At 35.8% G+C, this 15,692-nt stretch overlaps 4 protein-coding genes across 5 annotated transcripts in view; 1 reads left to right on the top strand and 3 right to left on the bottom strand.

Moving 5' to 3' along the window:
• Positions 1 to 114: 114 nt before the first annotated feature.
• On the bottom strand, positions 115 to 2,663 carry LOC112468541. Its single transcript, XM_025037760.1, has 2 exons — positions 2,439 to 2,663; positions 115 to 2,050 (listed from the first exon to the last, which is right to left on the bottom strand). The coding sequence occupies exons 1-2, from the start codon at positions 2,513 to 2,515 to the stop codon at positions 1,396 to 1,398; spliced, it is 732 nt and encodes a 243-aa protein (XP_024893528.1). The 5' UTR covers positions 2,516 to 2,663; the 3' UTR covers positions 115 to 1,395.
• Positions 2,664 to 2,755: 92 nt separating this feature from the next.
• LOC112468540 (pre-mRNA-processing factor 19-like) lies at positions 2,756 to 6,384 on the top strand. The gene is made up of 8 exons (XM_025037759.1): positions 2,756 to 2,904; positions 3,368 to 3,517; positions 3,598 to 3,875; positions 4,235 to 4,429; positions 4,656 to 4,811; positions 4,886 to 5,116; positions 5,250 to 5,590; positions 5,852 to 6,384. The coding sequence occupies exons 1-8, from the start codon at positions 2,886 to 2,888 to the stop codon at positions 5,994 to 5,996; spliced, it is 1,515 nt and encodes a 504-aa protein (XP_024893527.1). The 5' UTR covers positions 2,756 to 2,885; the 3' UTR covers positions 5,997 to 6,384.
• Positions 6,385 to 10,059: 3,675 nt separating this feature from the next.
• Positions 10,060 to 13,305, bottom strand: LOC112468542 (high mobility group protein DSP1-like). The gene is made up of 4 exons (XM_025037761.1): positions 12,719 to 13,305; positions 11,833 to 11,996; positions 11,271 to 11,445; positions 10,060 to 11,008 (listed from the first exon to the last, which is right to left on the bottom strand). The coding sequence occupies exons 1-4, from the start codon at positions 12,866 to 12,868 to the stop codon at positions 10,889 to 10,891; spliced, it is 609 nt and encodes a 202-aa protein (XP_024893529.1). The 5' UTR covers positions 12,869 to 13,305; the 3' UTR covers positions 10,060 to 10,888.
• Positions 13,306 to 13,972: 667 nt separating this feature from the next.
• Positions 13,973 to 15,692, bottom strand: part of LOC112468543 (zinc finger protein 567-like) — a 2,965-nt gene continuing 1,245 nt past the window's right edge. The window contains exon 3 of one of the 2 annotated variants that reach the window (XM_025037763.1): positions 13,973 to 14,271. In XM_025037763.1, the coding sequence (XP_024893531.1) occupies positions 14,247 to 14,271 (25 nt within the window). In that variant the 3' untranslated portion in view covers positions 13,973 to 14,246. The remainder of the gene's footprint in view (positions 14,272 to 15,692) is intronic. The other variant, XM_025037762.1, reaches the window with a different exon arrangement.

Below are 15,692 nucleotides of genomic sequence, written 5' to 3'. Positions count from 1 at the left end.
GCAAATTTGAAATATTTGCTTTTTTTAACTATATGGCAATTCTTTAAAGATTTTTATACACTTGCTATATATATTTTGATATACTGGGTGTAGAAGAGAGTAATTAAGCAAGACGTTGTTTCAGCACAGCTGAATCATTTATTGGCAACCTTTTAGAAATCCTCGGAAACCGAGGAGCCTCTTTTAAGTCACGATAGTTACGATAAACTTGAGGTTTCTCACTGTTTCTCCTATTTTGATCTATTATCGCAATTATTTTCTTCTTCTCCAACAGGTAATTAACACGTTAGTAAAACATTGTTTAACCACTTAAATTGGATAAAGTTAGGTAAACATTTAGTTTGTCCTTCTATTTTATTTCGATCTATTATCATAATTACTCTTCTTCGTTAGAAAGATTAATGTATTAGTAAATGACTTTGCCGTCATTCGCAATATCTACCAATATTGCAATTACATTCGATTTCGAATTTGTTTCGTCGATCGCCGTGTAAGGAAATGTAAAATAAACATTTGTCTTATAAAAGAGGGATGTAATCAAGCATATGCGCTTCGATCAATCCTAAATTCACAAAAAACGCATGGAAGTATTGTTGTCAGGTATACAGAATGTTTCTTCGTATGTGGAAAGGGGTATTGTAACACCAAATTCGTCGAATATCATCACGTGTTATTACAATATATATTCTGTGTCTGGATTATAAAACGTCATTTTGGTATTCTCACGAACGAACAGTACTGTTGAATGTCTAGTAAATAATTGGCTAGTAACGATAAATATGGAAAAACAAGATAACAAGAAGACATGTATTTACGAGTTCGTTGCGTTACGAAAGACGAATCTTAAGAAGCACACGCGTCCGTTTTGTGCGCGCAACGGGAATCTTTCGCGAATTTATATGAGATAAAAAGTTTCTCAAATAAAGCTCCTATCCTACATATGTTTTGTTCGCGTTGGAAGCATAAATCGGAATTATTTTTTCTTTTTCCTTTGTATACCTACATTGATTTTGTTCGCGAAATCGCGTTTTAATTAAATATTAATCTAAATCTTAGACGAGATCTCGATTAGTCTCATCGCTATACGCTAATGGCTCCCACTTTGCTGATGGGAGCCGTTTCAAATTCGATTCTCGAAAACGTAAAACTCGAGAGCGAACTTAAAACCGTTCACAATGATCTTTTTCGTTTCTCCTGCAATTTTTGCTCTCTCATAATTTCTATCTTCTAAAATCTCATCTAAATTATCCTCTTTAAAAAAATCTTTTTTTTTTTACAATTTGCGCAGGGAAATTGCTCATTGCGCGTACTTTCCGATTCGCAAAAGATACATAACGATTCGGCTAGAAGAACAATTTCATCTCCTACTACTACCCCCAAACGAAGGAATAGTATTCATCTAGTTTTGGTTTGCTGCTGCTGCTGCTGTTGTTGTTGCGCTTTGAACTGCTTGTAGACTTTCTTACTCGGAAGCAACAATTGGCACAGGCCGGGCCTCTTCTTACGCTTTCTGTTCGCTGTCTGATTGTTCTCCTGATCCACCTCATTCTCGTCGTCGTTCGTGGGCGGCAGTATCTGCTGCTGCTGCTGCTGCTGTTGCTGTTGCTGCCCATTATACCGAGTTTGACAGACCAGCGTCTCCTGCGGAGCCCGTAAGGCTTCTAATTCGGCCGCGCTGCGATGCAGATCCGAGTCGTGGGCGAAAGTACAGTTGTGGCCGAAGCGGCAACGACCCTTCCGATAGTTCCAGCAGATCTTGCGGCCGTTTATCATCTTCGTGTCGTCCAGCGTGGGCGTCATCTTCACGTGCTTCTCCAGGATCGCGCTCTTCGCCCGTTCCGCTTCGACAAACGGATTCAGGAATACCGAGGTCCTCATTAACGTGGGCGCGCTGTTGAAATCTGGCGTCGGCAATGGAAGCTTGTCTTTGGAAGCTGTCGTTTCAGTTATTCTCACGTGTCCACCGTTACTCCTGCTGTTCTCCTCCTCATTTTCCTCTGCCTCCTCGTCCTCCTCCCCCTCCGACTCCACCTGCTCCGCACCCTTGAAGCTAACGGTGAGGCAATATCAGATTACAAAGAACAAGCCGCATTCTGTACGTATAAACCGGTTGTTGAACTTAAACGAGTGCTTGGCAAAAAAAATGTATCCTTTTTTCCAATTTAATGTTATTAATAAGTATTGAAAAATGCGACTGTCTCCCCCTTAGTGTCAAACACGATGTCTTGCGTCTTGCAATTCGACGGATTCCCGCAAGCTCCGTTGGAGCTTGCAGAGATGTTCGCAAGCGCGTCGTGCATCTCGCGAGGAGGAAGATTAAACTGGCGCGGGATCGGTGCGAAAATAAAAAAAAGGGAGAGAAAACAAACCCAGGAGAGGAGATTGACGGAAGCAATCCGGAGGGGCGGGGGCGGTTTTACGCAACGGCCCAAACTTACGCATTGTCCGAAACGTCGTCGTCCGTCTCGCCGTCCGAGCCGGAGGAGGTCCCGTAATCCGCGACCAAGGAAGCCATAATAATCAAGCGATAACTCAGTCGATCCCTACAAACTAGACGAAATCCTAACCGTACGACCTAATTAATCTAATCATCGCGCGAGACCAGCAGACGCCGACGGCGGGCGGCCAACAAACTAACAAATCTTCATCGGGCGACGGGCGGACTCTCGCGAACGGCGCCGGTGGCGCCGTCCGGCGGCGCGTCGCGCGCCGGAACTTCCACCCGGAAATGCGCATTGCGCACCGAAAAGCGATATGGCCATGGCGTCGGCGGATCGGCCAATGGAGAACGGCTTCCATTCTGCCGTGCTTCAAAATTGACGAGGCGACGGAAGGAAGACTGTGAAGACAGGCGTCTCTGAAGGCGTCTTGAATTAACGAGGAAAATGGCGTTATCTTGCGCGAGTAAGTATTCGCGTGAACACGAGTTGCAATTTACGATCGAGCTATCTTTCCTTTTGATCCTCCTGACGTTTAAGCTCGCACGGATGACACTTGTAACGCAACATTATGCTGGGAGGTTTAGAGACTTGTGTGCCGGCAGAGTTGACGAACATAACCTAGAAAACCCTTTGCCGCTTTATTAATGAACATAATTATGATGTAATTATAATACGTAATAATAAAACAGGTGGTTCGCTATAAGTAGAAAGTTTTATGATGGCACAGTCCAATTTGTTAGATTGTAAATTGTATCATTATTAGCGTTTACATGTATTGTTTATACATATATGTGTAAATTTATATGCACAAGTATGCAATTAACAATACTTGTATGGAAGAAAGGTTTATTAATATTTGAATTCTAGCATGATGAAATTTACCTTGAGATTTAACAAAAATGATAAATTATTTCTATAATTTTCAGTTTCCAATGAGGTACCGGAGCATCCAGTGATATCTCCTGCCTCTGGGTCAATATTTGAGAGACGTCTCATAGAAAAGTATATATCTGAAAATGGGGTAGATCCTATTAATGGCAAAGAACTCACTATTGAGCAGCTCATTGATATAAAAGGTACTTTTAAACTTCATTATTTAATACGGTATATTTTTTTTATGTAATTATTTTTGTTATCAAATTTTCTTCTGTTACAGCGACTCCAATTGTCAAGCCCAAGCCACCTAGTGCGACTTCTATTCCAGCAATATTGAAAATTATGCAAGATGAATGGGATGCAGTTATGTTACATTCATTTACGTTACGACAACAACTCCAGACTGCGAGGCAGGAGCTGTCTCATGCCTTGTATCAGCATGATGCGGCTTGTCGTGTGATTGCTAGGCTGACTAAAGAAGTCACTGCTGCCAGAGAGGCGCTGGCCACTCTCAAACCACAAGCTGGAATTGTCCAGGCTACTACAATCCCGCAGCCTGTACGTTATTATTATTTGATCATTTTTTAAAACTTTCTTAAAATGTAAATATTTAATAATCTTAATTAAGTTTCTATAACTTCATTTTTTTATGTTTAAAAAATTACATAACATGTAACTAGCAAACATTGACCTTGGGATATAAATTGACAATTAATTTTCAATTCTTTAATATTTTATTATAAAAAAATAATTTGTAGCTTTGAAATCAGAATGGGTGATAGAATGTAACATTTGCATATGCGTGTGTAATATAATAAGATACTACATTCAGTTATGATGAAAAAATAAAATAAGTACAATTCTGAATAATTTCTATTAATAAATTAAAAATTCTTAACAATTTATATTTTCTTCAGGCTGTGGCAGTAGAGGCTGGTGGCACAGCAGCTCAACCTATGGAACAGGCTGGTATCACTGAAGATGTAATACAGAAACTTCAAGAACGAGCAACCGTTCTTACTCAAGAGCGAAAACGACGTGGACGCTCAGTACCGGAAGATCTTATGCCTCAGGACAGTATCCGGTCATTCCAGACCCTTGCATCACATCCCGTTAGTTTTTTTATGTTTTATATAACTTTCAAAATTTACTGCGCTAATTATTACTGAGGATTGTGTTATAAATATATAGATTTACTTTCAAATATAGTCAGAAAGTTGCATTAAAAAATATAATTCTAATAATATATAATCATACGATAATTTCAAAGATTTTTAATTTTATGGAAATAAAAACGAGTTATTATTATTATCATCGAAAATAATTATATAATTTCAGGGACTTCATTCTGCCAGTGTGCCTGGAATTCTGGCGCTTGATATTCACAGTGCTGATACCAGCAAGATTTTAACAGGTGGTGCCGACAAGAATGCCACTGTTTTCAACAAGGATACCGAACAAGTGGTGGCAATCCTCAAAGGTCACACGAAAAAAGTGCGCAATTACAATTTTAATTGCCGTTATATTATTTCTTAAAACATATTAATTGTCTTCTATCATCCTCATAGGTTACACGAGTTATTTATCATCCAGAGGAAGATGTAGTGATGACTGCATCACCCGATGCTACAATTCGCGTGTGGAATGTTGGTACCAGTCAAACGACATTGTTATTAAAAGCTCATGATGCACCTGTGACCGGATTGTCTCTACATCCAACCGGCGATTATTTACTAAGCTCCTCCCTGGATCAGCATTGGGCCTTTTCAGATATACGTACTGGCAGATTACTGACTAAAGTATGTTTTAAACTAATGTACTGTTAAATTTAATCATAAAATTGTTTTTAGTTTATAAAGAATAAAAGGTTCTACCCCTTTTTTCTCTTCCATTCTCTTCTTTTTTTCCATACTTATCGTGAACTGTTTAAAGGTTGCAGGACAAGCAGGACAACCACTGACAACGGCACAATTTCATCCTGACGGTTTAATCTTTGGCACTGGTACAGCGGACTCTCAGGTGAAGATCTGGGATTTGAAAGAACAATCTAATGTTGCGAACTTTCCGGGACATACGGGTGTAATCACAGCCATTAGTTTCTCTGAGAATGGATATTACTTGGCGACAGCTGCGGAAGATTCTTGCGTCAAACTTTGGGATTTGCGCAAGCTGAAGAACTTTAAGACATTGCAGTTGGAGGAATCCTATGAAGTGAAGGATATTTGTTTTGATCAAAGTGGGACTTACTTGGCTGTGGCAGGAACGGATGTCAGGTAAAATACTGAATTTATTGGTTATTGATAATTATTAATTATTTTAAAATAATGATACTAATATATAGTAATTAGTAAATACAGAATGTTTCATATTTAAAAAAATGGAGAATTTTAAATAACACTTGTGTTATTGTCTTACAATCAGTAGCGAATATATCAAATATTTTAATATTTGATATTATTCACCATATGTTTTAATATTGAATAACGTGAATTAATTTAAGGTTGCTTGTATTATATGTGTCGTATTGTTTTCAGGGTATATCTCTGTAAGCAATGGCAGGAATTGAAGGTCCTGAACGATCACACAGCGGCGGCCACCGGGGTTCGTTTCGGAAAGCATGCACAATACATTGCGTCTACCAGCATGGATAGGACATTAAAACTTTACGGATTATCATGAATATAAATTTAGGAATATATAGAAATATATATCCATTATTTAATCAGACTAGGTTACGTTATAAAAGTCTAATGGATCCGGTCAAGTGTGAGTTAACTTTTTCAGTTTTTAAATCTTTTATGTATTTCTAAATAAAAAGTTTATAGTAATACAAGAATGTGGCAGGCTCGTAATATTGTAAGATCCATTTTAAGCTTTGCTTTCGAGATCGGCCTTATGTGAATTAGGAATTTTGTTACGTTTTTTTTTCTTTCAAATACAAATCATTTTGAGGATTTCTCAGGTTAGCTATAAAATTTTAAACGTTGTATCTCTCTCATTGTGCATTTTTACAAAAGTATATTTATCTTTATGTGCAAATAAATGTCAAGTGCGATTGCGTACAAAACTTTTGTCTTTAATTGCTAAATCACATCTTAGAAAATTGATATTTTATTATTACAATATTTGAAGTGTTATTTCTCACATACATTTTTTTTTTAACAAAATTTCACCTATATATGCAAAAAAAGGTCTATTAAATGTGTACAAATACATGCATTAAATAATAGGAAAAAATAAGAATCGGTAAGAAAATGTGATAATACTTTTTGAGAAGACAAATGGTTGTACAGATGAACTTTGGAAGAAATTATTAAATTACATTACAACAAATTTTGCATGTTTTGGATCATTGTCATCTAAAAAAAAAATCTATTTAGTGGTCAAATTTTTAATTGCAAAAGATAAAACATTCACGTAGCCTTCGGCAGTTATAGGAATATCCGTTATGCGATGCAATGGTCCCATTCCTTCTCCATGAAAGCAACCCCATATTTCCGCCTCCATGTTTTACAGTCGGAACTTGGTAACGTTAATTAAATCTTTTGCCAGAAGGACATTAAATATATCGTATTCCATTGTTTCAAGCAGATACTTGAATTCACGCTTGAATTCATCGCTCCAGATTAGTCCAGATAATCCTTTTCCGTTCGTTGTCAGTCCAATGTTTCTATGTTAAATGTGCCATTGCAAATCTTGCTTTCTTTTTTTTTCTTTTTTTTGTAATTAACATTTGCCGGGCTTCTGACGGATCGTTCTTCAAATAAACTAGCGTCCTTTAAGCCTTATAATAACATTAATTGATAGATTTTTGTCATGGAAACTCGAAAATTTGTCTTAGATTTCGGTAGCGGTGCATCAGCGGTTTTTTTTTTTTTGAAAGACGAACAATTTTGCGGTCCTCATGCATAGTCGTAATTTTTTTAATACATGTTGTACGACTGATTTTGAAGTCTTACATGCGGCGGCAATGTCTTTCACTGTAGTACCGTGTTTGCTCGCATAGAAATCATTCTTCTTCAGCTTTCTTTTCGCGTTCTGTGAAGGTTCTGCTACAAAATTTCAATATAACGAAGAAGTATTTTTAGTACTAAGATATGGCAATAACAGATATCAAAATTAATTTAAAATGTATATTATATACATATTTTCGAATAACAGGAAAAAAAAGAAAAATTAAAGCAAAATTAAAATTGTTTTACATCTTTCCGGAACTATTGTCTATTTAATATAATTCCTTTAATATAATCCGGGACGGGGCGAGATATCTCGAAACATGTTTTATATAAAAAAATATTTCAGATAAAAATAAATATAAATTACTAATATAGTCGTACAGTGGTGTGTGTATATTATATGTGTGTATATACATATAATACAGTATCGTGCAAAAATTTGCGTACTTTTGATTTTTTGGACTTAACTTGGTTTTACTAATCTGCCATCGGATTAATCTTATATTTTTGGACATTTAAAAGAAATACTAAAAGAAATGAAAATAACTAATTTTGAAATAAAAAAATTTGTTTTAATTTTAAGTTTACCATTGACTTACTTCTCCATAAAATCTCCAAACAAAAATGGAATCATTTATCCTAGTGTAATTTCAAAATATCTTCTAATTCTGTATAGACGTCCAAGTTACTGAATTAATTTTTTATTTGTGACACACGCGCGGCGACACCGTTGCAGTTCCGACGAGATGCTAAAATATCGTGCTACTGATTTTGATTTAATATTAGGCCCTTGCACATGATATGATATGTCGGTTTTATATGTACATCAATGATTTTAATTTTTTGGAAAATATATGATTCATATAACTTATACAATAATTCAGAAAACTCGGTCAATATATATCTTGAAAAAAAATCCATAAAAAGTGAATAAAGTTCACAAGTCTAATAAAAGTTCACAAAATCATGCTGATCAAAAATGTAGGAAACTTAAGAGATAAAAAGATATAAAAAGATACATATTTCCAACTATATATTTGCGGACGTGAAATTTTGGATACAATTATTCACTTTTCTCACATGATTCGTTCACGTGATTTATACAATAAACCATTTCTAAATTATGCTTATAATTAATTCTTACTTTAGCAAGAAGTGACATATGAATCCATGAGTGACATCTCATATCCAATGATTTAATAGAGAGGCTGCGAGCTACATACACACGCACTCTCTTTTTCTCTCGCACACAATTTCTCCCGATTCCATTCGGGGCGATCGTTTATCGGCTACGTAATTAAGGCTCAATCACGTGGTGGCTCGTGGCTTGTAACACTGCCGTGTAAATGTTGAAAAAAGTACATGCTTAAAAAAAAAAGACATAGAGAGTCGCCGGAAAATTCAAGTCTGCGTTAAGTGATACACGTATACTTAACCCTAGAATCCATGACTGGGGTCGATTTCGACCCCAGGCGAACTTTGAACTACGCTCCTGAGCTAGCGAGTGACATTATCGACTCAGGACCTGAACCATAATTCATTTCAACTTTCTAAAAGTAGGGTTATGTCGGTCGCAGCGTTTAGTTGTTCGCTAGCAGTGAAGTAGCACAGTCGTAAAGCGGGCGTGGGGTCGATATCGACCCCAGTCGTGACTTGCCGTTTGAGTTTCGTCACGGTAAGCTAATTTTATTTTTTCGCTAGAATCAATATATATCATGTATTATTACGTAATCTGAGCATAAATAGTCATAAATATTATTTAAGACGAAATATCACACAATTTAGTCGGTAAAAATCCCGTTGCCTAAGAAGATTGACATTTCGCAGAAAATGGCTGGGCGATATAATGTTTCATTTTTTTCATATTTTTTACTATTTTGTATCAAATAAAAATGAAATAATACTTAAAATACAATTTTTTATGGTTTTTTCATCGACTTTTTCCGTATTTCAACTTTGCGAATTTCTTCATCTTTATAGTCCCAAATAAATATACTTTTTGAACAGAACATAGCGATGACAATTTTTTTCTAATAGTCTAATGTGTCCTCTTTAAAACCCCGTTTGAAATTTTAAAATCGGTTGATTACAAAAAAAGATACAAATTTTTGTTTAAAAAAAGAGGTTTTTGCTGATTTTCTGCGTTTTTCAGTCTTTAAATGGATTTTTCACTAACTAAACTTGAGTAAAATTAAATTTACCGTATACCATTCTCTTCGTTATTAAAAAACGAAGAAATTCATGTAGGTTTAAAGGCCCTTTATTTCTGTAGGACCGGTTTTACGATCAAATAAAGCGTGGGGTCGATATTGCCCCCAGTCATGGATTAGAAGGTCAAAAAAATGTATCATGGATTCTAGGGTTAATTCTAAACGTACTTACAGCTATATAAGAGAGACACACACACACACACACATGTGTGTACCTCGATAAAATCAATTATATATTTGCAAATATGCGTAAAGCGGCCTCATGTTCCATCACGCGCGCTCAACATAATCGCTTCTCTAAAAATATAGGAAAGAAAAAAATGAAGCTCTCTGTACAAAGTCTGTATAATACAACAATTGTCTGTACGTGTCTGCGTGTGTATATACATATGTATGTGTATATACATATGTATGTGTATATACATATGTATGTGTGTGTATATATATATATATATATATATATACACATATGTATGTATATATATGTATGTATGTGTGTTCATGCCATAACGACGCTGGCAACAAGTGAACAGAACTTACAGAACAGACCTGGACTAAACTGAATTGAACTGAACTAAAAAAAGAGTTCCCCAAAAAAGTATATTAATTTTGCAACGACGCGACATGATTCGCTTCTTTCGAAAGCGAGGATCCGAGAGAGCTCTCTGTCTTTCTCACCAGTGCCGATGGCAATGCGTGAAAAAGACACAAAAGGACACAATCCTCGCATGACCGGATAAAATCCGAAAGAACACGGCAAAAAGAACTACAGCCATCTCCGATCCCCGCCCTACGGAGGCCGTCATTATCGCGGCATTTCATCATTAGTAAACTAAGCTACATAGCTCGTAATATAGCGTCGACAGAGCACAAAGTCAACAGTGATTGAGCCCCTGCGCCTTCCATCCGGATAGAGAAAGTATTGGGCATTCTGCCACGTCTTATCTCTTCCGCTTTTGCATTTTACTCATAATTTCTCATTTTACTTATTTATTTTTCTTCCATTATCTTCCGCTATATCTTACTAGCCGCTTTACATCATCGTTACTATCAATATGTTAAAGTACAAATGTTCACTAACACAATGATCCTCTCTCGCTCACGCTCGCGCACCACTCATGCATACCAGTTTTTCCTTTTAAAATAATTACCATAATTAGCGCGGATTACTTTATCATTATCGTAAATAATCGGGGAAAGAATTAGAAGGTTGGTTGGTGGGGGATTGTTGAAGAAAGCTTCTTGGTTGATTGTTAGGTTGCTTGGTGATTAGTTGCTTCGTTTTCCTAGTGATGGTGGTGTAAGTACGCTTACGCTAAGGTCAATGGTACAGTACAGTAGGTGAGGTATGCTTTCAGGATGAAGGACACGGGGTGATAGATGAAGAAATTTCGACGTGCATCCGCTATTCGTCGTCGTCCTCGACGTCCTCCCATTCCTCCCATTCGCTGTCGCTTATTGTTATAGTTTCGACCACCGGAACGCCGTTGTTTTGTATTTTCTTTTTATACGCGTTTCTCACTTCCTGCGAGGAAAAAAAGAATATTTCAATATTTCATCTTGAAATATTTCATCTTTATTTCGAAAACGCTTGGACATTCATCTCGTAAATCAATTCAATCAGATTCGAGTTGCAAGTTGTGCAAAAAAAAAAGAGTAATATATTCCGACTATATAGTATAAGAAAATTCATGACTTTTAGCTTCTGACGTTACATGATAACATTACCGGGGCTAGGAGTCTTAATGGTTAAAAGCGTAAGATTGTGCTAAATTTAGATACGTTACCCTTTCGTATCGAGCCTTGTCCTTCTCTGCCATAGCCTCGTATTTGGATTTGGTTTCGGGATCTGCGTCCGACCATTTCTTGCCTAATTCCTTAGCTATATCGCCTACGCGATATTCAGGATTCAGCATTTTGACCTTTCCGCGTTCATCGTTGCAGAACCAGAAGAAAGCAGACCTGATGAAATTAATTATTAAATCTATCTGCTATTATTCAAAGGGTTCGTGCTGCGATAATATGCTAAACCAATCTTTTATAGAGACTAAAGAAAATTATAATGTATAATTCGAAAATAATCTAAATTTGAATGTAGTTTTGAGAAATTGCTCTGTAAATTTAATTTTCAGAAAAACAATTGCAACTTTACTTTAAAGAAATAAATTTGCGGGAAGCCGAGATTCCAGAAATGACTAAAAATGCGAATAAAGCTTTAAAAAAAGTTAAACTTTTGTTTCCGTTCGAATTTACAAGTTAACTTTTCTCGCTGCGTGTTTAAATATTAATCAAGCAAATTCTTTTCTCGAGATCGAGATACATTATGTATTAAACAGCGTGAGGGCTTACAGCGATCTCTTGGGAGCATTGTGATCCTTGATGTGTTTGCGTTTCTTGCCCCTGCCCTTATTCTCTCCCTTAGGCGGCGTATAGTTCTGCATCTCCGTGTCGTATCTCTTCTTGTCCTTCTCTGCCATTTCGTGGAAACGCTTCTTCTCGATGTCCGACATAGTCTACGACACATACGGTATTTCGTATAGCGTTAGCGTTTCCATACGGTTGATCTCGCATATTCACGTGCGTTAAAATGTTCTATTACTGAGAAAATAAGTGTTCCCCGACCGACCTGGCATATTCACAGTCGCGTGCACGCAGGATAATAGATACTCTAAAGTCACAGTTTTTTAATGACGGCGTCACGACGCGGGAGGTTTTTGCCGTGTATCGGATCCGTTTTACTTATCGATAATCTTGATTCTGCTGGACGAGATGAAGATTGACGGCTTAACGAGGCGGGACAGGTCGGCCCGTAACGACGCGCTTAAATACCGTACTTGCACGTGGCATTTATCGAGCGCACGTATTTATTCAGAGGCTAACATCAAAGTGGCTCTCGCGTGACCACAAGCAGGACATTCGACAAAACGTTACGCATTCCGCTTATCTCGTTCGCACCTCGGGCTGTGAAACCGACATGCGGAGAAGTCCAACCAAGTATCGTGATCGCTTCGAAGTTAGTTCTTACAAGGACTCTCTTGATCCTAGCGTTAGCAAGGAGCTCTATTAATCTATCTCAAATTTATTTACGTATAGTATTAAGATAAAAAAATTACTTATGTTTTCATACATATACGATATTATTCCTGCATATTACTTGGTGTTTGCTGGAATATCTATAAAAATGTGATTTGTAATGAATTATAGCGAGTAGTTTGAGCTGAAAAAAAAATCTCACCTTCCACCTCTTTCCACAATTTTTGGCGAAAAACTGGGGGTAAATCTTCCTCTTGGGATGCTTCTTTTTATGCTCCTGGTGACATGACTTGACGAAGTACGTGTACGCTGTCATCCGTCCTCTTGGCTTCACATCCGTTCTTCTCGGCATATTGTCCCGCTGCAGGCTCTGAGCGTTATTTTGTTGAAGATTATTTTGCGGTATCTGCTGTATCGGGTGCTGAAATCCAAGCAAACGGTCTACAATGCAAAACGATGCCGCGGCAAATAACGAAAGACCTGTTAAACACTATCAAACAACAAGTCTCAAAGGCAGCAATAACTTTCTACTCTTGTATCAAAAGAGATTTCTGAGACGGAAATACTTCTCTCTATTTCGACGTGAAAACAAAAGAAAAGTCTCTAAATTCTCAAAGTAGAAATCTTCCATTTTTCCATTGAAAGGAAGCTTATAAATGCTAAAATCTTCGACTTTCGCATCAAAAAAAAAATTTAAATTTAAAAATAAAAACAATCTATTTTTACATATTCGGGAGAAAAATTTAAGTCGCAAAATAGACTTTCTATTTTTAAATCGAGCAAAACTCGTGTAGATATATGTTAATACGCGGAGTAAAATGCGCCGTGTCGTCGTATTATGAGAAATTGGCATAAGTGGTGAGAGAAATGATCACATAGAGTTCTTCGATATCTTAATTAACAAGTTATTAATAACTTGTTAATGCATAATTGTGTATGATCTCTATTACAATTATAAAAAATCTCTATTAATGTTTCTCGCTTCTCTTGAATGTTGTTCTCTTTTACAATTATGGAATATTCCTTGCGACACTTGCGGTAAGATTTTTCACTCGCAGGTGAGGATGCGTTCGAGGCATAAAAGCAACAGTGTGGCATGTGAAATTTGCCGACGTCACTTGTCGAGTAAAAAAGCCTTGGAGGAACATCACAAAATAGTGCACGTCCATGATTATGTCTACGATATACGTCACAAGAAACTGAAATGTAAAAAGAATTTGACCCGTCATAGTTGTAAGAAAAAAATTGCTGTATATATTAAATATATTTAAAAAATAAATGTATGTATTACCTATAAAGATCTGGAATTTTTAGGAATTTATTTTCAAAGCTTGTATAAATTTATATAATGTTATACTATTCATATTTAATCATAGAATTGCTTTTAATTTAGAAAGAATAAAAGGTTCTACCCTTTTCTTCTCTCTTTTCCCTCTCTTTCATTCTCTTTTTTTTCCATACTTATCGTGAACTGTTTAAAGGTTGCAGGACAAGCAGGTGACAAGCATTGACAACGCTGCAATGTCATCCTGACGGTTTAATCTTCGGCACTGGTACTGCGAACTCTCAGGTAAAAGTCTAAGATTTGAAAGAGCAATCTAATGTTGCAAAGTTTCCGGGGCATACGGGTGTAATCACAGCCATTAATTTTGCTGAGAATGGATATTACTTGGCGACAGCTGCGGAAGATTCTTGCGTCAAACTTTGGGATTTGCGCCAGCTGAAAAACTTTAAGACATTGCAGTTGGAGGAATCCTATAAAGTAAAAAATATTTGTTTTGATCAAAGTGAGACTTATTTGGCTGTGGCAGGAACGGATGTCAGGTAAAAATACTAAATTTATTAGTTATTGATAATTATTAATTATTCTAAAATATTGATCCTAATATATAATTAAAAATTAATTATATATAGTAATTAGTAAATACAGGATGTTTCATATTTAAAAAAATCGAGAATTTTAAAAAAAACTTTTTGTGTTTTATTGCCTCACAATCAGTAGCGAATATAATAAATATTTTAATATTTGATATTATTCACCATATGTGTTAATATTGAATAACGTGAATTAATTTAAGGTTGCTTGTATTATACATATATGTCCTATTGTTTTCAGAGTATATCTCTGTAAGCAATGGCAGGAATTGAAGGTCCTGAACGATCATACAGCGGCGGCCACCGGAGTTCGTTTCGGAAAGCATGCACAATACATTGCGTCTACCAGCATGGATAGGACATTAAAACTTTACAAATTATTATAAATATAGAATTAGGGATATAATATAAATATATATCCATTATTTAATCAGACTAGGTTACGTTATAAAAGTCTAATGGATCCGGTCAACTTTGACTTAACTTCTTCAGCTCTTAAATCTTTTATGTATTTCTAAATAAACAGTTGATAGTAATAAAAAAGTGTGGCAAGTTCGTAATATTGTAAGATCCATTTTAGGCTTTGCTTTCGAGATCGGCCTTATGTGAATTAAGAAATTGTTACGTTTTCTTCTTCTTTTAAATACGAATCATTTTGAGGATTTCTCAGCTTAGCCATAAAGTTTCAAACATTGTATCATTGTGCATTTTTACAAAATAATATTATCTTTATGTGCAAATAAATGACAAGTGCGATTGCATAGAAAACTTTTGACTTTAATTACTAAATCACATACATCTTAGAACATAGATATTTTATTATTACAATATTTGAAGTGTTATTTCTCACATACATGCAAAAAAGTTAAAATTGTTTTATATCTTTCCGGAACTATTGTCTATTTAATATAATTCCTTTAATATAATCCGGGACGGGGCGAGATATCTCGAAACATGTTAGTTTTATATAAAAAAATATTTCAGATAAAAATAAATATAAATTACTAATATAGTCGTACAGTATAGTGTGTGTATATGTATATGTATGTATATACATATAATGCAGTATCGTGCAAAAGTTTGCGTACTTTTGATTTTTTGGACTTAACTCGGTTTTACTAATCTGCCATCTGATTGATATTATTTTTGGATATTTAAAAGAAATACTGAAAGAAATAAAGATAACTAATTTTGAAATAAAAAATTTGTTTTAATTTTAAGTTTACCATTGACTTACTTCTCCATAAAATCTCTAAACAAAAATTGAATCATTTATCCTAGCGTAATTTCAAAATATCTTC

This window comes from Temnothorax curvispinosus, unplaced genomic scaffold (assembly GCF_003070985.1).
Source record: "Temnothorax curvispinosus isolate PA1 unplaced genomic scaffold, ASM307098v1 QBEX01018592.1, whole genome shotgun sequence".
NCBI classification, from domain to species: domain Eukaryota; kingdom Metazoa; phylum Arthropoda; class Insecta; order Hymenoptera; family Formicidae; genus Temnothorax; species Temnothorax curvispinosus.
This window is presented reverse-complemented; position numbering and strand designations above follow the sequence as displayed.